General features: G+C 37.9%; 2 protein-coding genes across 2 annotated transcripts; one reads left to right on the top strand and one right to left on the bottom strand.

Moving 5' to 3' along the window:
- Nucleotides 1-1,057: 1,057 nt before the first annotated feature.
- MRPL32 (mitochondrial ribosomal protein L32) lies at nt 1,058-5,487 on the bottom strand. Its single transcript, XM_058534678.1, has 3 exons — nt 5,341-5,487; nt 3,704-3,885; nt 1,058-1,609 (listed from the first exon to the last, which is right to left on the bottom strand). The coding sequence occupies exons 1-3, from the start codon at nt 5,468-5,470 to the stop codon at nt 1,355-1,357; spliced, it is 567 nt and encodes a 188-aa protein (XP_058390661.1). The 5' UTR covers nt 5,471-5,487; the 3' UTR covers nt 1,058-1,354.
- Nucleotides 5,488-5,653: 166 nt separating this feature from the next.
- Nucleotides 5,654-16,690, top strand: PSMA2 (proteasome 20S subunit alpha 2). Its single transcript, XM_058534677.1, has 8 exons — nt 5,654-5,750; nt 9,457-9,533; nt 10,121-10,253; nt 12,147-12,269; nt 12,984-13,065; nt 15,064-15,137; nt 16,269-16,326; nt 16,413-16,690. The coding sequence occupies exons 1-8, from the start codon at nt 5,710-5,712 to the stop codon at nt 16,527-16,529; spliced, it is 705 nt and encodes a 234-aa protein (XP_058390660.1). The 5' UTR covers nt 5,654-5,709; the 3' UTR covers nt 16,530-16,690.
- The last annotated feature ends 4,393 nt before the right edge of the window (nt 16,691-21,083 follow it).

Raw genomic sequence — 21,083 nt, 5'->3', positions numbered from 1 at the left:
ACTCTATGCTTGGATCGAGCTAAGCCGTGAAAGAGCTGTTTACTGGCATTCCAATACTTTGGAAGTTCTAAAGATTTGCTTTTACTGAGTTGCACTTCAACATATTTTGGGTCTCTACTGTGCCTCAGGTCTACCGAATTTCAATCTAGGGATGTTAACATGGATTACCCCATCACAGAATCCTCACTATGAAGCCCCATGGGAGAACTGTCCTTCAGGCCTTGATACCAAGATAATGGTACACTTCTGGATTATGTGTCTGACCCTGTGGAGACTTGTCCATGTAAGTTCTTTCCAAGGAAAAGAAAGTTCCGAGTTGAATTCGCTGCCTAATTCTAATAAGTATTCAGGTTATTGTGGCATGTATTGTTTTTAAATATACCCCTGGGGTTTATCTTGTCTACTGATTTTCCATTTAACTATAATTGCCTTATATACTTATCTCTGTGTGTTTTAATAGGCTATCCCATTTTTATTTTTATTTTTTAATGAGGCAGGAAACAAACAAAATAGCAAACCTTGGCCTCAGGGTAGACCCTCGAATGGGGAAGGGAAAGGGAAATGTGAAATGAATTGTGTTAAGCTAAAAAGGTCATTGATATAGAGATAAAAATGGTAAAATGTAAAATAAACTAAAAGGATATACCAGAAGGAAAATGCAAGGACAACATCCTTAGCACATTTTCTGTGTACTACTGAATTCACTCACCTCGCCTTTTAAAAACCTCCCAAAACTATGATACGAATCTTCATGAGCCATCTAATGAATTCTGAATGTCATTCTGATTTGACGTAAAATGTCAAGAACCATTTCTATCATATAAGTAAATTAACATAATACATTCCACAGAAAGTGAATTCTACCAAAGGCAATTTTAATTTGCTAAAACGAACCGAATAGAAAATTTTTTCTTTCTGCCACAACTATCATCTTAAAAACAACATCCAGAATTCAAACAATAACCTATTTCCAGGTGTTACTTAAAGGAAAATATTTGTGTAAAAAAACCACTGGCAAACAAATAAAACCAGAGCCAAAAATACATAATTCTTGCTATGAATTTTCAATTGTTTTATTTTTCTGTCCTGAAACTGTTATGTTTACTTAGAATCTTATAGTGTAATAGAAACAGACATATTAATCCACTGAGCCTCTGCATAAACAAACATTTTTAGAATTTACTCACGATATATTCTTCAAATTACCACCACAAAACCAACTGCTTATAAAGAATGTTTTAAACTATACTGATGATTTAAAAACAAGCATGAAACCAACATAAAAACAAAGAATCTTCCTCTCTTTCAGGAGAAATGTTTTACGTGAAGTCATCCTCTTTGAACATCTTTGGTGTCAATTCTGCGTGAACCAGGAGGGTCGCTTCCTGTCTCGTTCAATGATCCTCTTGCCCTGATCTTGTTCACAGGCTGTCTCTCCTGAGTACAGCACCATAGTCTCTACGTTAGGAGCCTTAAAAGGGCCCCCTTCTTGTTTCCCTATCTGTCTTCTGATTTCTGCAGTCTCCTTGCACACCTTCTCATAGCAATAGCCACAAAGGACGTGTTTCTGCTTCAGGTGACCACACTCAGGACAAACGTCTATATTGTTCTTTAAAAACAAACAAACAAAATCATATTTAACAAGAGGCAAAATAATGCACAAATAATCACAGGAGTGATGCTTATATTTGAACTTTCTTGGAATGTTCATGCTGCACAAGGTCATATACCATCTAGTTCAACCTCACTTTAATAGGGAAACTGAGGACAAACAACATTGTGTTTGAATTAGTAGAAAAATTGGGACTAGAACTCAGGTCTACCGACTTTCAATCTGGTACATTTTTACTTAAACAGGGTGGTCATATTATGTAAAATGGTACTCAATTCCCCACCTTCAGTAGTAAACACCTAATAAGGAGTCCATCACATGGGGTGATCCCTACAGCCAGCATCTTAAATAAGAGACCAAAGAAAAAGGAAATACTTTTTCTTTCTATCTATCCTGGGAAAAACAAGATGACAAAGACATTACAGGTTGGCTTCCCCCGCTTTATCACGGTGTGATTAAAATTCCTGTATGAAGTATAGTTGGTATGTGGTGTAATTTTTCTTTTTATGAATGAGTGTTGATTATTCCTTAATGTAAAACTCCCTTCCTAATAGTTACACTTTGAGGGTATTTTAAGGAGTTTTTATACATGTCTATCCAACTTTAATAAGACAATTATAACCTCTAAAGAAGTCTTTTTGACGTGTTCTAAAGGTAGTTTTGAAATATAAGGAAAAATAGTAAACAGGAACACCAAAGAAACTCCAAATACTTCATAAGATTAATATATGAACATTTGTAAGGCAGACGACAAAAAGAATTTCATTTTCTGAAATGAAGAAAGAACCTTGCAAATTACTTGCCTTACCAACTTCTCATTTTACTCTGCCACACTGGAAACCTGACTGTATATCCAACTGGAGGTACGGAAAAGATACACACAGTCAGCTGGTGCTCTCTTCCTGATCAAAGCACACAGAATAATGCACTATATGCAGCAGAAAACAATTCAATGAAGAATATGACTGCACAGGATAAGAGCACAGGATTCTTCTCCCTCAGAATAAATGCAGTCAGGGAAACCATGTAATAGATTGGTGCAAGATCTCATCCCTAAAATCTTAAATTCTCTCAACCAATTGTATGAATTATTGTTCTTTTAATTAATGAAGTATTTTTCACTTCCAGATTTTAAGTCCCAACTGTGACTCAGTAATACTTTTTGGCTTAAGTTCTAAAGGTTTGGTTTAATACTAACTGCAGACGCTTACCTAAGTCAATTCTCTGTTCTTTAGTTTCATCTGCACTGCACCGCTGCTGTGGAATGCCATGGAGTAAACAGTAATTCAAATTATGGCTGTTAAAGCCATAAAATAACAGATCAAAGGTAATAAACACTATAATTTTTGTTTACTAGACCAATGAAGCGAGTGTATCTATGGTGGGGGGTGGGGGAGGAATCTGGAATTGTCTGAGGACAGGAACACACAAAAAAGTTTCAAGAGAAGAACTTGGGCTTAAGGATCAGACTACCAGGGCTCAATCCTGGCTCCACCACTCAACAGCTTGTAACCACAGCTTCTTCATCCTAAAAATTAGCTAAGCAATATTTACTTTGGATGGTTGCTGTGAGGATTCGATGAGATAATTCACATAAAGCACTTAAATACATCATAGGCACTAAACAGATGTTAGCTTTTTTATTACTTATCTAAGTATTTTCCTTCACAGTATTTTATTGCACACAGTGAAGAACAAAGTATGTAAGGTCTAGTAAAACCCAAGATCCAATATACCTACTGCTTCTGACTTTAATTTTAGTTAGGCTCTGCCATAGTTAAGATGTTTACTCATATATGGTTCAAAATCACACAGCTCAGGACTGGCACAGCTCACAATCAAAAGTCATGTAGGCTCTTCATAACCTGGTCCTCCGTCCAGACTCCAGACTCTCTCCTTGACTGTCTTCCTAATATTTAGGCTACAGGACAGTAGACATATACACATACATAATAAAAACATTATATTTTATTTAGGCCAGAGAAAAGTAGACGTACAAGAATAATTTACCCATAGGCTATATGAATATACCAAGAGGATATGCAGCGGTACACATGAGAAAAAGCACACCCACAAAAATCAACATATTACCTTAACTTTAATAAGCTTATGAGGGTTTCTTCTCCTACACCGGTTAACTTCAATGCTGCGTCTGTTTTTAGGAGCTGCCATCCAAAAGATACTATCCAAAAGGCTGGAAATCTCCTTACTTCCATTGGTATCGTTTGCTGGTTCCGTAAATATAGCTGGACCTTGGACCACTAATGCTGGCCCTACAAAATAAAATAGGGAGATACAGAATCGGTTTCTAGCTTCTAAAATGACTATATACAGATATCATTCTCCTTAACGATCAACAGTGATATGCCAACAGACACATATAAAGATAATTTGGAATACTACATTCAACAGACATTTACAGAAAACCTTAGCTATAAAAATTTACTAAAGCTTATACATAAAGCAATTTTAAAGAACACAAAATTTTTTCTTAGAAGCACCTGCTAAAGTGAATCAGTGAAATGCTACCCAGAGTTTTTCACCTTATGAAGAACAGAACTCAGGTTTAGTAGTAAACACAAATAAAAGTCTGAGAGGCACCTAATTTAAACAAAACAAACACTCAATTGTCCACATTCTACTTGGTGGGCAGTACCTAATCACTTTACAAGTAAATCTAAGCTTGAGATTCCCAAAATGCACTTCTGACCTGCACTGAGATACCTGCCTACTGGCTCTTTTTTATTATATTCAAATTGAGTTGGCTCCTTTGTCATATAACATGGTAGGCCCTTTAAGTCACTCAGTTCTTCATAATATTAAACTTGATTCCTGTCTGTTCTCTAAGGAAGAGAGCTAGTTCACCACTCTTTGTGTGATATTAATTTATTTATGTGCTTCTCAACGTTTCACTTTTGTTTTTCTAAATTGTTTATAAAATCAAAGAGATTCCTTTACCCTCTCCTTGCTATTCCTCAGACTTGCAATACTTCTTTTAACTTCAGGAGCTCTTAAAAACATACAAAGCTGTCTAACACTTGATAACTGGCATTCCTTTTCAATATACCTAAAAGTATGGCTAAGCATAGGCCAGTGATTAACTGCACAGGCTCTGAATGGCCCGTGTGACCTTGGGACCTCTCTGAGCCTACTTCTTCAGTTGAAAGGTGGAGATACCTAATGGGATTGTTGTGGAGATTATCCAGAAAGCACATGTAGAAGGGTTTGGCATATAGTGGGCTCTCTGTTCACAATGTATTATCATGTTCGAGATACCTTAGAAATCGAGTAGAATATAAATGTCAAAGCAATGACAATTTTAACACCCAAGACACTTCCAATTAAAATTAGTTCCCGGGGGAAACACGGGGAACAGGATTCAACTGCACAGAGGTCAAACACCACAGAGGAGGACAAATTGCTTTAGGGAGTGGGAGGATTCGAAAGGAAAGATAAGAGGATCCAGGTAGAGGCGGCCCTTGAAGCCAAGCTAATGCGCTTGGGTTACATTCCGCGTAGGAACGGAGCAAAGGACTTCTTTTTTGCGGGAGATGAGGAAGCAAAAACAGCTGTCTCTTGTATCTAAGCAAGTCAAAGTTCAGGACAACATGCGCTACGCGCGGCCGCGGATCACAACGCGGGAGGAGGGCGCGGTGTGCGCTGTGTCCACCACGCTGCCTGGGGTCCTCTCATCCAACCCGTTCTCCACGGCGGCCTCCTTTACCTACCCCACGGAGGACTGGGAAAGCCTAGCCGGCTCTGCTGAAGTTTCCGCTGCAGCCGCTCCCAATAGTTCCGGAGAAGTCCCCGAGCTGCTGGCCACGGCGGAACTACCAGCACCAGCATGGCCGACGCCATCTTCCTCGCCCGATTCCGCTCCCGCCCGTCTGCTGGGTCCCACCCCTACCTCGAGCATGCGCATAGACGCAGAGTCGGACAAACCCCGCTCCCTTAACTACAACGCCCAGCATGCCCCTGGAGCGGCTCCGACTCTCCTCCAATCAAAGAGAGAGAAAGGAAGGAGCGGGGAGGGGAAATGAAAAGAAACTGGCCGCAGTGCGCATGTGTGCGGATGTGCCTTGGCTCTTCGGGTAAAGATGGCGGAGCGAGGTTACAGCTTTTCGCTGACAACATTCAGGTAGGGAAGGGGTCCCGGAGGTCCTCCGCGTAGCCGAGATTGCAGGAGCTCTGCCGACCGGGTTTTTTCCGTCCTGGTCTCTCTGGCTTGGTGCTTTCGGAGGGCCTATTAGCGAATGGAGGTGGAAATGCGGCTTTGCAAAGTCATTTGCCCGGCCCGCCCGGGGTTCGGGGAGCAGCGGTCCCGGGAGGCCGCGGGAACTTGGGTCTGGGGATCCGGGGCGACCTCGGAGTTGCGGGAGGGTAAGGCCCTCAGCCAGGATTTGCTTTCACTTTGGAGACTAGAAAAGAAGGCAGATTTGTATTAGCTATCTCCGGGCGTCCCGTTCAGAACTCGGGATTTCTTTCCTGACCCAAGTGGGCCTGCTTTGGGAGCTTCTGGACCTCGGAATCTTGGCCAGATCTGTGGGGTCCCTTTTTCTCGAAAAACCTCAACTTTACAGTTTGATCTGAGTCTTAGTCTCCCTTTGGCACTGGTGTCTTTCGAGATCTCCCGCTTTCGGTTTCTTCGTTACCCCGTTTAGGAGGAACATGAGGACTAACGATGAAAACGCTAATTTTCCTATCGCCTTGGTGAGCCCCAAACTACTGGACTACATTTGCGTGGCCAATTTTTTTTTTTTTTTTGGAGGCGGATATGTTTAAAAAAGATTGTAGGCTTTTCTGTTTTAGAACAAGAGATTAAAATAATAAGTATATTCTTCCAAATACGATTGAGATGAACCGTCGTTCTCAACGTGAGGAAACTATCATCGAAGGATTTAATAAATCCACCGGGAAGGATTCAATTTGGTCATTTTCTTACGGATCAGTAATGCCTCATTTAGTTAAAATGTAGTCCTGTCTGACGGCTGAAGGCAGGCGGGATTTAACTTGTTGAGTCCTTTCTGTGTGGGTGCAACTGAACCTCTCCATCTCCTTCCACTACCGTGTGTGATAAATGTTATCGCAGCATCTACCGATGAGCTCACCACTGGTCGGACAAAATGAACAACTTGTGCAAGGTCATAGTGAGTAGCTGAGTTAACATTCAAACTGAGTTCATTCTGATGAGAATTAAAACACTTCCATTAGTTGTCTTCTTAAAATCCTAAAATACCTTCCTGACTCTTGACAGTTTTCATTAATAAATGAGGGTATGTAATAGTGTTTTTTTTTTTTACCTTTGAATGAAATTAATTTAATTCTGTAATAAAAGATCTCATCATATACAATGACAGAGAACAGTATGTGCCCCAGGTAGCCACTGTTTGTATTTGTGAACAAAGTGAACGTAGTCCTGTATGTCTAAGAACATGTAGTCCTAGTGGAGCTGAAACATAAAACAGCCATATATCATCAGGGACTGAATCTCTTTAAAATAAATTGCTTTATTAAAGTAAACTCTTGTTTTTTAACATGATGGTTCAACTCTGTTTTAGATAAAAAAAGAAAACATTTGTTTCTAGCCTGTGGTAATCAGAATTAAACTCTTAATGGTGGAAGTGACAAGAGACTGTTATGTAGAGTGGAAAGGTGTTCTTGTGGATTACGTTCAGTTAGGGATATTGACAGTAAATGAGTAAACAGATTGGTGCCTACATTTGAAAAATGTTTTTCTCTTGCTCAGGAATTTTTATAAAAAGAGGGTGAAAGAAGGAACATAACTTCAGATTGGCTAGTCAGAAAAGGCCAGTGCTTGGGTGTGATTTTTGAGATTGGAAGATGAAAAGGAGCCAGCTCTTTGAAGATTTAGGGGTAGAGAGAGTGGACAGAGGGAATAGCAAATGAAAGTCCTGAAGCTGGGAAAGAAGTTTAACTCTTAAAGGAATTGACGGAAGAGCCCTGTGCTAGAGTAAGTGAACAAGAAGTTAGTGTGGGTCAGGGCCAATCATGAAGGGTCCCATAGGCAATAGTAAAGAGTTCTTATTTTGAACCAAGAAGTAATTATGAGATTTAAGTGAAGGAGTACAAAGGTAACTGGCTGAGGGAATGGAAGGAAGGGTGAAAAAGAGGAAAACTAGTTAGAACGCTATTTCAGTTATCCCAGGTAGTGATGCTGGTGCTTTGGGGTGGGGGTAGTGGCATGATTGAATACAAAGATGGGTGAGTGCTCAGTGAACTCATAGGTTAGTGAGCTTTCACACAGAAAGACAATGGTAAAGGTATATACAGGTGATTACGGGATCAGAGAAAAGGTATCTGTTAAGTTTGAGCCATTAAAATGTTCCCCAGAGGTTGTTGAACTAGGTATTAAATAATAATTGACAACTGGTTAGACCCAGAAAGTCATGATATGATTATTGAAATAGTGACCATTAAAGGAAATCAGGTACAGCCTAATTTTTTAATTTAAATGCCTGTTGATGTTATTCCACTCTCGTCAGCTAGTTTTGTCATTTAAGGCATTAAACTGCTGTGTTTAGGCTTATTTCTTAAATAGGTCTAGATATGTCTCTCTCAATCAAAAGATTTGTGGACTCCTGGTACTAGGTTATGTGCTGGAATCCTGACCAAACAGAGCTTATACTTTGTTGAGGAAGACAAATAATGTAAAAATAATCCAAGTATGATGAATCTTAGCCCAAGAGGAAGTACAGGACACCATAGGCATGAATGTATAGGATTCGACCTAGTCTGGGTGGTCAGGGCAGCTTCCCTGAGGACATGACATTTCTACTAAGGACTGGAGGATGACCAGGAACGAGTTCATTAGGCAGTGGGGGAATGTGTTCCAGACAGAGGGATTGGCTTTGTCAGAGGTGTTTTGAAATCTAAGAGTAGTCTGTGTGTCTGGAGCAAGGTCGCATGGTGCGAGTTGAGACTTGAATGACAAAAGGAGTATCCGTAATTTTATGAACATATAACAGATGACCTTCTGAAAATCAAAATTGTCTTTTTAGTAGTAGGCTGGAGATATAGACCTAGCTGTGTCACTTTAGACAAATTACTTTCACTCAGGGACTTTTTCTTTCTCTGTAAAATAAGGTTGGTCTGCAAGGTTTGTGATGATTGTAATTCAACAACTAGATTGAGATGAAGTATGACCTAAAAGGCCAGTTTGAGACTAGTGTTTGGCCACCAAACCCATGGAGCCAGATTTTTAAGTGTAACGAGCTCATGGCTTCTAGAAATAGTTTTATATTATATTGAAAATACTTTGGTGTGACTGACATCTAGGTCTTACATCTTAGGCCATGTCTCCTTTCTAAAATGTATGACTCCTGCCTACATGAAATGTATGCTGTTGTTTGGGTGTTAACAGGCACATGCATGTTCTTAATAATACTACTGTTCAGTGTTTACTTAGTGCTACTTTTGTGCCAGCAACTTTTATAAGCATCACTTCATTTACTCTTCACAGCAACCTTTGAAATAGGTAACTACTGTAGTAGTAGTATCCTCATTTTACAGATGAGAAAACAGACACAGAGAGGTTAAATAACTTGCCCACAGTCACAAGATTGGTAAGTGGTGAAAGGCAACAGTAAGGCTGCTTTCAGTGGCAGACAAGAAAAAACAGCCAAAGGAAAGATGAGTGCTTCACTATGAATATGTTCAAATCGCCTGGTAAACTTAGTTTCTGTCCAACTTCATGATAAATTTCAAAGCCCAGCTTTTCCTTGGTGCTTGATTAATGGATTTGACCTATATATCTGCCTTTTCTCAGAGATGTTCCTATAATAAATATTTGAGAATGTGTGAATTTACCTTTGTTTCTTTTTAAGCCCGTCTGGTAAACTTGTCCAGATTGAATATGCTTTGGCTGCTGTAGCTGGAGGAGCCCCTTCAGTGGGAATTAAAGGTAATTAAATGCTTCATTCATTTCAGATACCTGTTAATAGTTATCCTAGTGTTCTTTTGGAATTAATTAGTAATTAATTTATAAATAAGCAGCTGTGGTAGCATAATTTTTAACAATTCTTTTTGTTAATTTACAGTATTCTGAGGTTTAAAGAAAGTAATAAGCTTTAGGTGATTAAAAATGTTTTTCAAAATAAATATAGCACCTTTATCTATTAGTTGTAATAATCCATAAATTTTGCCCATTCAGAAAACTGAGTATTCTTTTGTTTTTCCATTGGTTATATATCATTGTTCTCTGGCTGTTTTTGTCCTTCCTATAATTTAGAAAAACTTAATTATAAAACTTAAACTAAAAGTATTATAATTATTTCATTCATATAATTATACCATTATATTCATATAATTATACCAGCTAGTCATATAATTATACCATTCTTTAGGTAATTGTGATATAGAAATCCAGAAGAAAAAGTTTTATAAATAAGAGGAAAGAAAGGAGTTTGGGTGAAATGCATTCATAATTAGAAAATTTGAAGCAGAGTCTTTAAACAATTAAACATTTAGTTTTTTTTTTTTTTTTTTAAGCTGCAAATGGTGTGGTATTAGCAACTGAGAAGAAACAGAAATCCATTCTGTATGATGAGCGAAGTGTCCACAAAGTGGAGCCAATTACCAAGCATATAGGCTTGGTGTATAGTGGCATGGGCCCAGATTACAGGTACTTTATGCTATTTGTTGTTTTTCTCAGCATCTCATGAATTGCTTGTAATCTATACTTTGAGGAGAAAAATTAAGGGATGTTTTTTCTTTAATCTCCCAACTCCTCATTTTTGTGTTTTGTTTAGCAACAGCAGCATCATTGGCAGTTGAATTTAGTTTGCCTGTGTGGAACAGACGGAGGGTTACTTTAAGGAGGATAACTCAGTTGTAAAAGAGGATATGGATGTAGTATGTATTCTTCTCATCTCTCTTTAGTGGTTTTTCCCTTCTGATTACAATCCCTCTTCCACCATCCAAGGGCTGGGCTTCAAGGGCTTTGCTTTTCTTTAATGCATTTTAAAACAATAAAAGCAATACAAGTTATAATAAACTATATTAAAAAAAAAGTTGTCAGGAAGCAAAAGAAAGCATCACCATCCAGAGTTAACTTCATTATATTTATTTCTATTCTTAGCAATGGAACAAAATTCTTAAAAGCCACTGAAAGTTACTGAGTATGGCAGCCAATCAGGATCCAGATGCTCATATAGTCACTCCTTTTATATTTATATGTAGGAAAAGAGAGAGTAGTCCTGTTACATCAGGGTACCAGCAAGTTGAAAGAGATTGACAGTTTTCTGTGTTTATCATTTAACAAGTAAAGGGAGTATTATTACTTCATTCTTGATTTTGTGGAACAAGATAATCTGTAGAGCCGAATTTCACCGAGGTGAATTTAAAAGCAACAGTGTTGATGGAATGTGATCAGGCTTCCCTACGGTGGATCCTGGTACTGCTGTATAGGCGCGCTACTGCAGTGTGCTACCACTGACAATAAACTGAGAGGGACAGGACGTATTTACAGAGGGATAATGTGCATGGTTCAGAGCAGTAGCACCTGTGCAGCTAAAGGATCCTATTTGTCTTGCTAATATATTTGATTGTTATATAGTATATTCTTAGTATCTTTTGACAAATTTTATATTTTTTAAGTTATAAGTAGTTTCTTGCTGTTAATCTCTGAAAGGTACTCTTTAAAGTGCAGTCTATGGAAAAGATTGAGGCAGGGGAGAAGTCAAGATGGCAGCGTAGGCAGACTCTGAACTCACCTCCTCCCGCGGACACAGCCAATTTACAACTACTCGTGGAAAAATTACCCCTGAGACAGAACTGAAAAAAGTGAAATAAGTCAGAGGGAGAAGGTCAAATACCGTATGTTTTCCTTCATTAAGTAGTAGATAATAACAACAATAAGCAAACACATAGAGACAGAGATTGGATTGGTGGTTACCAGAGGGAAAGGGGGGAGGGAGGAAGGCGAAAGGGATAATTCGGCACATGTGTGTGGTGATGCGTTGTAGTTAGTATTTGGGTGGTGAACATGATGTAATCTATGCAGAAATAGAAGTATAATGATGTACACCTGAAATTTATACAATGTTATAAACCAATGTTACTGCAATAAACAAAAAATTAAAAAAAAAAAAAAGATTGAGGCAGAGTAAGAAAAAAATACCTGAAATTGTGTGTGTCTTTGCTGAATTGAGATTTAAAAAGAGAGAGTGACTGCCCTTAGGATAAGGGGGCACAGTCTTGAAGAGGCCCTGGAGATAAAGCTCTCGGTGTGTATACTAAATCGGTTACTGCTAAGCTGATTGGTACCCGTAGTCCCTAATTTTCTTTCTTTTGCCCTGTCCATCTCCTATGGCTCAGCTCCTCTGTGGTGCTCTGATATTTTCTTGTAAATTAACGGGAATCCGATGTGAGAGCAAGACTGGCTTTGAGTTGATAGCTCCTACTAAAGAGATACATGTTAAACTTGAACTGTAGGTATATGCCTATAGGAGAATGAATCTTTAGGTAGTAGAGCATCTTAATTTTAATTAAACCTTCTTTCTTTCTTATTTACTAGAGTGCTTGTGCACAGAGCTCGGAAACTAGCTCAGCAATACTATCTTGTTTACCAAGAACCCATTCCCACAGCTCAGCTGGTACAGAGAGTAGCTTCTGTGATGCAAGAATACACCCAGTCAGGGTAAGCTGATTTTATTACTTGAAATGTGTCATGAATTAGGAAGAAAAAATCATTTTACAAGAGTAGATGTATTAAAAAAAAGAGGACTTATTATTCCTGTATTTGCTTAACTAGTAGAGAAAATCACTGTGATGAGTATTTCTGATCTTAGAATATTTTCTTAAGGGAAAATGTTTGATGTTTTCTTGCTGTTCCTATCACAGCAGAAAGCCACTTCTAGATAGACAAAGCCCTTTTGCCAGTGATTAAAACTCTTCTTTATGGGCAGATAGTCGTTGCTGCCTCCAAATTTATCTTTCCAGTTAGAAATGATTGTAAGCACATGATGAAGGCAATAGCTCTTTGAACATCCATATTCATTTTAATTCTTTTGAGTGTAGGGGTGGACGTGGAAAGGTAGTTGCTGATATGTAAATCCACTGGAAAAGCTGCATTTGTCATTTTGTTAGGGCACTAAATGTTATTTCACACTTACTAACCTCAGTATTTGTGACACTCCATTTACCAAAATGATTTGGCTACTGTTTCTTATACCATAAAGAGAATTCATTTTGATTTGATTTGTTCAGCAAGGTGTTAAATACTTAAGGAACTTACAAATCTAATGTAGTTTACCTGATAATTTGTTTTACTTGAGAGTATTAATAAATTCTTACCTTAGGTTGACTTTAACACCATGAAGATGCCAAGTAATTTTCATTTTCCTTTCTTCAGTGGTGTTCGTCCTTTTGGAGTTTCTTTACTAATTTGTGGTTGGAATGAGGGACGACCGTATTTATTTCAGTCAGACCCATCTGTAAGTATCATCAGATGTATTTAAGCGATTTGTTAAGGTGCTCTTTGATTATCTAATAAAAACAATAACCATAAAAATTTTTAAATTTAGCAGTATTTCTCTTTTTCATTTGGGCTTTAGAAATTGTGAACTAGTGCATATTCATTTGCACATTTAAAATGTTGGTAATTGAGTCTTCTGATGTGGAAGCTACATTATTTCTGCCCTTAGTTCTTCTGTCTTGTTCATTGACTTCACACACTTGAATGGTTTGTTGAAATAGTTGTTATTGAATCTCTTTAAATCGGTGGAACTCGAGAAATATTGTAATGAAAGATACAGGTCTAGAGCACAGTGTTGTACAGTAGTGCCCCCTTATCTGGGGAGGGGATATGTTCCAAGACCCCCAGTGGATGCCTGAAACTGCAGATAGTACTGAACCCTATAAATAGTATGTTTTTTTCCTATACATACGCACCTATGATAAAGTTTAATTTATAAATCAGGCACAGTAAGAGATTAACAACAATAATAACTAATAATAAAGTTGGCTTTGGAGCCATTATTAAGTAAAATAAGGGTTACTTGAACAAAAGCACTGCAGTACTGTGACTGTGGATCTGATAACCAAGATAAGCTACTGGCTAACAGGCCAGTAGCATACACAGCATGGATATGCTGGACAAAGGAATGATTCGTGTCCTGGGTGGGATGGAGCGTGAGATTTCATCACACTACTCAGAACGGTACACAATTTAAAACTTATGAATTGTTTATCTCTAGAATTTTCCATTTAGTATTTTCGGACTGAGGTAGACCACGGGCAACTGAAACCTCGGAAAGTGAAACGATGGATAAAGGGGCAGTAACGTACTTTCTGCCATCGGTTTCATCTTGGGGCTGACTTGAGTGTGACTCTTCCTGCACAAGCATTGGTGTAACTGTCTTGATTTCAGTGTTTTGCAAAATGAGTGAGTTGTCTGCTCTAAAGCAGAAGATTGGTATCTGAGTTAGAAGGTGTTTATAGAGGATACTACTGCTCCACATCTGTCGCATTTGCTGTGAGGAGAACTGAAAGAAAAAATCCATGGTTAGGAACTGATCTTTCATAGTTTATGGATCATTAGATAATTGCAGGTTCACTCAATTCAAATCTTAAATGATCTAACCTTGTAGTCTGAAAAGATAAAAGAAAAATATTTGGTCGTTTGTTACTTAAATCAGAAAAATTAAATATTTTGGGAACTTTGACAGTGTTACCCATCTTTGAGCTTCTGAAGCTAAATGACAAGCCCTCTTACTCTCCTTTCCAGTGGGTAGCAGAAGCCACCATCACTGGAATCCAGGTTTCATCTTTTGCCCTTTTTTCCTCTGTTGTATCTAAAAGGCAGTTGTTTCTTTTAAGATATGTTTGCTGTGTTTCTTTCAGTATTTTTTTGTTTGTGCACATGTATTTTTTCAACAGGTGAGGCCATGTTATATATGACATTGCTGCTGCTTTCATTTAACATTAGATTACAAAATAGCAAAACTTTTGAATATTTTTAATGAAAAGCTCTCTCTTTTTAATTTATTCACTAATGATGATGAAGAAGTGATCATCTTTTTTCAGATATAAATGACAGGTTTTTAGAGCCCTTCAATCCTCATAAGCTAAAATATTCCTTTTAAGTTAATTTCAGTTTCCTTTAACTTGCTTTTTTTTACATAAATTGTGTACAATAAATTGCACATGTTTGAAGTGTACAATTTGATGAGTTTTGATGTATGTAAACACCTGAGGAAACCATCACCTCAATCAAGTACCTCTAACCTCCAAAAGTTTTTTCATGCCTCTTGGTTATTTAGCCCTCAAACCTTTTTTAAAAATAATCTATTTTGTGACATATTCCATTGCATTCCAGTAGATACTCTATGACCCTTGAAGTTAGAGACAAATTATAGAGCTAAAAAATAAATGGGGTGATATAATTAGATTAGTGGTTTAAATACAGTCTTTCCTCTTCCCTTCCTGACTAGGGAGCTTACTTTGCCTGGAAAGCCACAGCAATGGGAAAGAACTATGTGAATGGGAAAACTTTCCTTGAGAAAAGGTAGGCTCACTGTAACTAGACTCGTTAGCAAACTTATTTTATGGTTTTCAGCTCTCTTTAATTAATATCATGAGTCTAAATAAATTTGTTGTATTACTCTGTGTTTGGGCCTAGTTACAGATAAAACAAACAAAAAATTTCTCTCCACCCTGGCTCCCTAGCCTTCAGTATACTAAGTGGTAATATTATTCATTTCTTATGAACTTCTCTTTCCACATTCTTACGGTTGTTTTCTAAATATTGTTATTTTTTACCTTATTTTTCCTACCATCTCAAAAATAAAAAAGAACATTGGATTTGGAGAAAAAGTCTCAGGAGGAAAATTTTTAAATGATTTAAGTGATAACAGTTTACACTATGACAATTACAAAAAAAAATTGTGAGGCTAAATACTTGGTGTTGATGGTACATTAAATATAAGATGTATTTGCTTGATAAAAAGTAGAGCACTATGTAAAAATCTTCTCTCACTGCCCTAGCACAACAGACTGCTCTCACTTATTTCCAGCTGCATTCTATTCTAGACTCAGCATTATTGTAGACCACCAAAAACTGTGTTACATTTTGAATGGAAAAAGTTTGTAATTGACTTGAACCAACAGATAACCTTCTCAGTACCTTTTTCACATAAGGTTAAGGTTAAGATTACTAAAAGTCTTAGACCTGACATTAATTGGTAAACTTAATTATTCTCAGGATCTTAAAGCACTTTCCTTTTCCTTTTGCATATTATTAGTGAGTCTGAGACATTTCACATGAAGTTATAAGAACAGACAGAAATTTTAGCAATCTAATTTCTCTGCTTTATTTTTAAAAATTAATATAATATTGCCACCACATTCTGATTATATTAAAATATTTATACTTAAAGATGTTTCCTAAAATAAACTCCTCTTAGGATTACACTCTTCATGATGTTGGGATGCACACCAAATAATTGTCAGTTTCTTATTTGGAGACAGCTATTGCAATCAGGTGACTAAAAGAATTAATCTGTAATTTAGTATTTATAAGAGTGTTTTAGATTTTTAAAAAATCTTATCCTATTGTTATCATTGTGTTTATAAGTAGTCATAAATAATGTAAATAGTGCCATATATCATTTTTTTTTTCTTTCAAAAAATTCTTTAGATATAATGAAGATCTGGAACTTGAAGATGCCATTCATACAGCCATATTAACCCTAAAGGTTAGTTCAATATCTAACAATTGGATTTATAATGACTTTGTAATTAACTGCTTGGAAAATTGACCTTTTTCCTCCCTCTTCAATAGGAAAGCTTTGAAGGGCAAATGACAGAAGATAACATAGAAGTTGGAATCTGTAATGAAGCTGGATTTAGGAGGCTTACTCCAACCGAAGTGAAGGATTACTTGGCTGCCATAGCATAATAATGAAGTGACTGAAAATTCCGGAATTTCAGATAATCTCTCTACTTAAACGTGTTTAAAGTATGTTTTGTTTTGCAGACTTTTTGCATACTTATTTCTACATGGTTTAATGGACTGATGTTTTTAAAATGACACAAATCATAATAAACTGTTAAATCCAACTTCTAGCTTTTTAAGAGTTAGTAAAATTTTAACATAATTGTTTCCTACTTTTTATCACAGTTGATTTCTGGAAACTACATTGCAAAGCAGAATGGTGAAATCACTCTTTAGTCTTCATGCAATTTTGGTTAAGTCAAATCTTGTTACCCTCTTTACTAGCAGATGTTGTCTGTGCTTCAGTAAAGCACAGTGCCGATTTTGGTAGACATCACTGCTTTTAAAGCTGGGAGAATCTACAGACTTTTCCTGGATTCGTGAGACAAGGTAGGAAGTGTAGATGTTTTTTAGGCACCATTAGGTGTGGATCAGTGAAACCTGAGGATGCTTGGTGAGACTGCACTGGAGCTGTGCAGAATGCTAAGCCAAACAGTCTCCTATAGGAGATCTATTATGTGAGTAACTAAAAACTGGTCTCTGGTTCCTGTTGGTTTCTCTATCAGTAAAGTAGTTAAATGTATTTAAAAAGAGCCCCCTTGATTCTGCGAGACCTTTTTAACTCAAGGATGAACATGAGTGCTGGAAATAAAATACTAATACTTAAGCGCCAAAACGGTGGCTTAAGGATCTCCCTCATTCATGTAATCTCAGTGTAATCAGAACCTTCACTGCAAATTAAGGTCCATATAAGCAAGCAAATAATGGAGTATCTGAACTCTTTTTTCATTATATAGTGAAGGCATAGTACTTAGTTTTGTTACTTTGTTTTTTTAAGGCATCTTAGGATAAGAGAAATCATGTCATTGGTCTGGCTCACAGAACATAGGGAGAATTTATGAACGTCATTATTCTTACTAACACAGAGAAAGTAGGCATTTCCATGATTTTAATGTAGCTGAAAAGATTTTGATTAAGACATAGCCAGGTTTAGGGGAAAAGAACCTTATCTTGGAGCATTCTTGTCAGAATTCCCAATTCTACCCACTATTACTATATCACCTCTATCTGATTATAGGTGGCAGAAGCATTATTGTGAGACATGGGAGATGCCAACTTGACCTCCTATTTCAAGATGTTTGTCTTGAAGGCCTCATCTAATAATCTCTCCTTATGGGCTTTTAGTATATTGAGAGTCCAGCACACTAGAAAGAGAACGTAGTGGCAAAAAGGAATGGTTTTTGGAGTCAGGTCTCAACTCTTCCACTTACTGGGTGAGCAACTGCACAAGGTAATTATCTCAGAGGGTTTTCTAAGGGCTATATTTGATAATACAACTGAAAGCCCTGGTGAGGTTAATAGTTAAGTATGCTGTAAGTTTTAGCTGCCTTTGAATTTTCTTAGGCCCTCTCTAATGTCCAATATTAAAAAAGCAGAGGAATGCCAAAATTCTACAAATCAAAGGGAGAAGTAAAGGCATTTATATTTAGGACAAAAGGAAGGCATGTGGAGGTTCTTATAGGGTGCTAACAGAGTGAGTCCTACAGAATAAAGGGAAAATGAGCTGAAGCCGGTTTGTGTCCAGAGTCTGTTCTCTGCCTCTTGCCCCCATTAAATACAAAGCCCAATTCAATTGAAGTTGCTTAGAACACTTCTCCCTTTGTTCTGTTTATTCTTTTCATTGACGTTAAAATTAAGTCGTTTCTTTTTTGTCCCAGTTCTTGGGAAACTCAATTCTTTGGTCTAGCAACCCATTGCATGCATCCCGAAACATTCCAGAACTCTTAAGTGATTTCTAGCCTGTGGATTCTAGCTTCTTTTAATCTTACTTAGGTATCATAATGCTCCTGATGTTCTTAGCCCCTCTCTATTTTTGGTTCAGTTTATATCTTCTCACTCTTAAAAATTTTGCCTCCACTTGTTTCCTTTCTCTTTTCCAGTTCCTCATTGAACCATGAATTTAAGTTTGCAGAGTAATTATAAGCAATGAAACATGGAAATGTTTAAACTTGACATATGTGGGAGCTTGAGGGAGCTGAAAAGGAAACAGGGAGTAAGGAAGAAGACTGATAGTGCTCTTTAGCCAGTGCTCATTCGCTGGGCACCGATTAAGTGATGAGGGTGATCAAAGGAGTTTTCCTCAATTGATCAAGTATGTGCATGGTCTCAGTCCTTGACCTCACCTCCTTATCGGTGCCTCCTTGCCCTGGAGGCTAGCTTTCTGAGCCCTTGTAAAGAAATGCAAACTGACATTCAGTTCTTGCCCAAGAACATAGAAGAGTTGGTAGCTCCCTGCATTTAGAATCCTGTTTTCCTGAAACCCAGTCCAGTGGTCCTGTATTGATGTCACATTGCCTCACGTGGTTCCTTTAATTCAGACTCCTCCCTTAACCCTGCTCCCGAGGACCTCATAGAACCAGCAGTACCTGGCTGCCAAGTAAGTGATAGCTTCCTAAGGATGAACATATTTTAAAAGTTAGAGGGGGCCGGCCTGGTGGCATAGTGGTTAAGTTCTCATGCTCGGAGTCCCGGTGGTTCACGGGTTCGGATCCCAGGTGCAGACATAAGCACTGCTTATCAAGCCGTGCTGTGGCAGGCGTCCGACATATAAAATAGAGGAAGATGGGCACAGATGTTAGCTCAGGGCTAATCTTCCTCACCCCCCCCCCAACCCTCCCCCAAAAAGATAACGTGAATACTTCATCAGAGGCCATGTCCCTGAGTTTCATCACTTTTAACTTTTTTAGGTATTCTGTCAGGTACTCGCCTCCATATTTCATATGGTTATTTCTGGATTCCTGAAGTGTAGCCACTATATAAACTTACTATTCTGCAAGATGAGAATTTAGAACTCTTATACCACCCTCACTTCTGCTCTCTGCCTCAGTTTAATTAGATCACGATGTTTAGTTTAAAAGGTTGTTATGGCCATGTAAGTATACTATGATTATATTTCCTAAATAATTTTACTGGAGGTGATGTTGCCTCACTGTTTTGTTTGCTTTGCTGTCTGTGTAGCTGTCACTACTTCTTCCCCATTACAACAGGATTGTAAAACCCTCTGCATACTGTTTTCCTCATGATCAGATATCAGGTAATCTAACAGTTCTCCCCCAGCCCTCCAACCCTCCCCTCCACACACCATTCCAAGAAGTTTCTCTCTTGGAACTCTCTCTCTTCCTGCTCTCATCCAAGCTAGTTGCATGTTTGAGACTATCTTTATTCTCCTCTCTCTCTTGATTGGCTGGGTTTAAGAATTCTAGGTTAGAAATAACTATCTCCACATTTTGAAAGCATTCTCTACTCCCTTCTAGATTCCAGTGTTGCTGATGAGAAGCCTAATGATATTGTGTATGTGTGAGGCCAAATCTTTTGTTGACACCTTTCTTCCCCTCTGCAGCTGTCTTTTCTTTTATCTGCAGTGGTCTGAAATCTCACAAGGATGTGCCTTCATGTGGGTTTCTGAATACTCATTGTGCTCAGCACTCAGTAGTAGGCCCTTTCGTAGTAGAAACAGATCTTTCAGTTTTGGTAAATTTTCTAATATTTCTTTTAGAAATTTCTTCATTTTGTTTGTTTTTCTTTCTAAAACTCCTATTAATTGGATACTGGACCCTTTTGTTTTTGCTGTATTTTTCGTCTTTTTATTCTACTTTCTAGTAGATTTTTTACCCACTCTTCCTAGTCTTCTATTGATGTTTTAAGATTTGGGATATCGTTTTTAATTTTGAAGAACTCTTTCCTATACTCTGTCACCTCTTAAAAGAATCTTTCTCTTGATTTATGGCTGAAGTGTCTTTTATCTGAGGATGCTAGTTAAAGAATAATTTTAAAAACCATTTTGTTCTCCTTTCTGTTTTCATCAAATTCCAAACAGAAAAATGTTTGAAAGTGCTGTATTTGTGAGTCCTAAACCTACTTACTGGGAGGTGCTGAATGTCTGAATGCTGAAACCATTTCTCTATGGTCTTTCATTTGCTCAGTTTTTCCATAGAAAAATAAAGGTTTTGGGGAGAGGGTGGTAGGGAGAGTGATAAAGGAGTGCCAGCATTCTGGCAGAGGCAAAAAAGAGACCCACAGCATCTAACCATTCTGTAGGAAAACTTCCACTCTTTTCATAATGTGTCTAGAACCCCTCTGATTCCCTACCTTTAGCATCATAAACTCTAGTCTTCTGCCTGGGGAAAGATGGGTGACAATGGCCCAGCTGCACTGGATGGGAGAGAGGACTTGGGTGTTTGTTCCTTATACAGCCTTAAGCAATGCCCATTTTCAATTCCGCATCTCTGCTCCCCTGCCTTCTGCCTTCCAGGCACCTGCAGTTCCAAAGCCTTTCTGGGGTTCTGCTTTGTGAATCACTTGATGCAGGCAGTTTTCTCCCTTCTGCTGACTCCTCCATCTGCAGAGGCTGCCTGGATGCAAATCACCTCTCTGTGGCGGATTTAACCTGTAAAATATATCTACCTTTTAGGTTGTTAAGAGGATTGAGTAAATTAATATGTGAAAAGCACTTAAAAC

This window comes from Diceros bicornis, chromosome 41 (assembly GCF_020826845.1).
Source record: "Diceros bicornis minor isolate mBicDic1 chromosome 41, mDicBic1.mat.cur, whole genome shotgun sequence".
Lineage (NCBI taxonomy): Eukaryota > Metazoa > Chordata > Mammalia > Perissodactyla > Rhinocerotidae > Diceros > Diceros bicornis.
Note: the sequence above shows the minus strand (reverse complement) of the source record. Positions and strands in the feature narration are given on the sequence as shown.

Bases quoted from the DNA above. Each gene is read 5' to 3' on its own strand.
- MRPL32 (XM_058534678.1), bottom strand. From the start codon at position 5,470: ATGGCGTCGGCCATGCTGGTGCTGGTAGTTCCGCCGTGGCCAGCAGCT. The intron at 3,886-5,340 runs GTAGGTAAAGGA...TTTATTTTGTAG, and splicing joins CTTTCCCAGTCCTCCGTGGG to GGCCAGCATTAGTGGTCCAA. The intron at 1,610-3,703 runs GTAATATGTTGA...TTGTTTTTAAAG, and splicing joins ATAAGCTTATTAAAGTTAAG to AACAATATAGACGTTTGTCC.
- PSMA2 (XM_058534677.1), top strand. From the start codon at position 5,710: ATGGCGGAGCGAGGTTACAGCTTTTCGCTGACAACATTCAG. The intron at 15,138-16,268 runs GTAGGCTCACTG...AAAATTCTTTAG, and splicing joins AAAACTTTCCTTGAGAAAAG to ATATAATGAAGATCTGGAAC. The intron at 16,327-16,412 runs GTTAGTTCAATA...CCTCTTCAATAG, and splicing joins CAGCCATATTAACCCTAAAG to GAAAGCTTTGAAGGGCAAAT.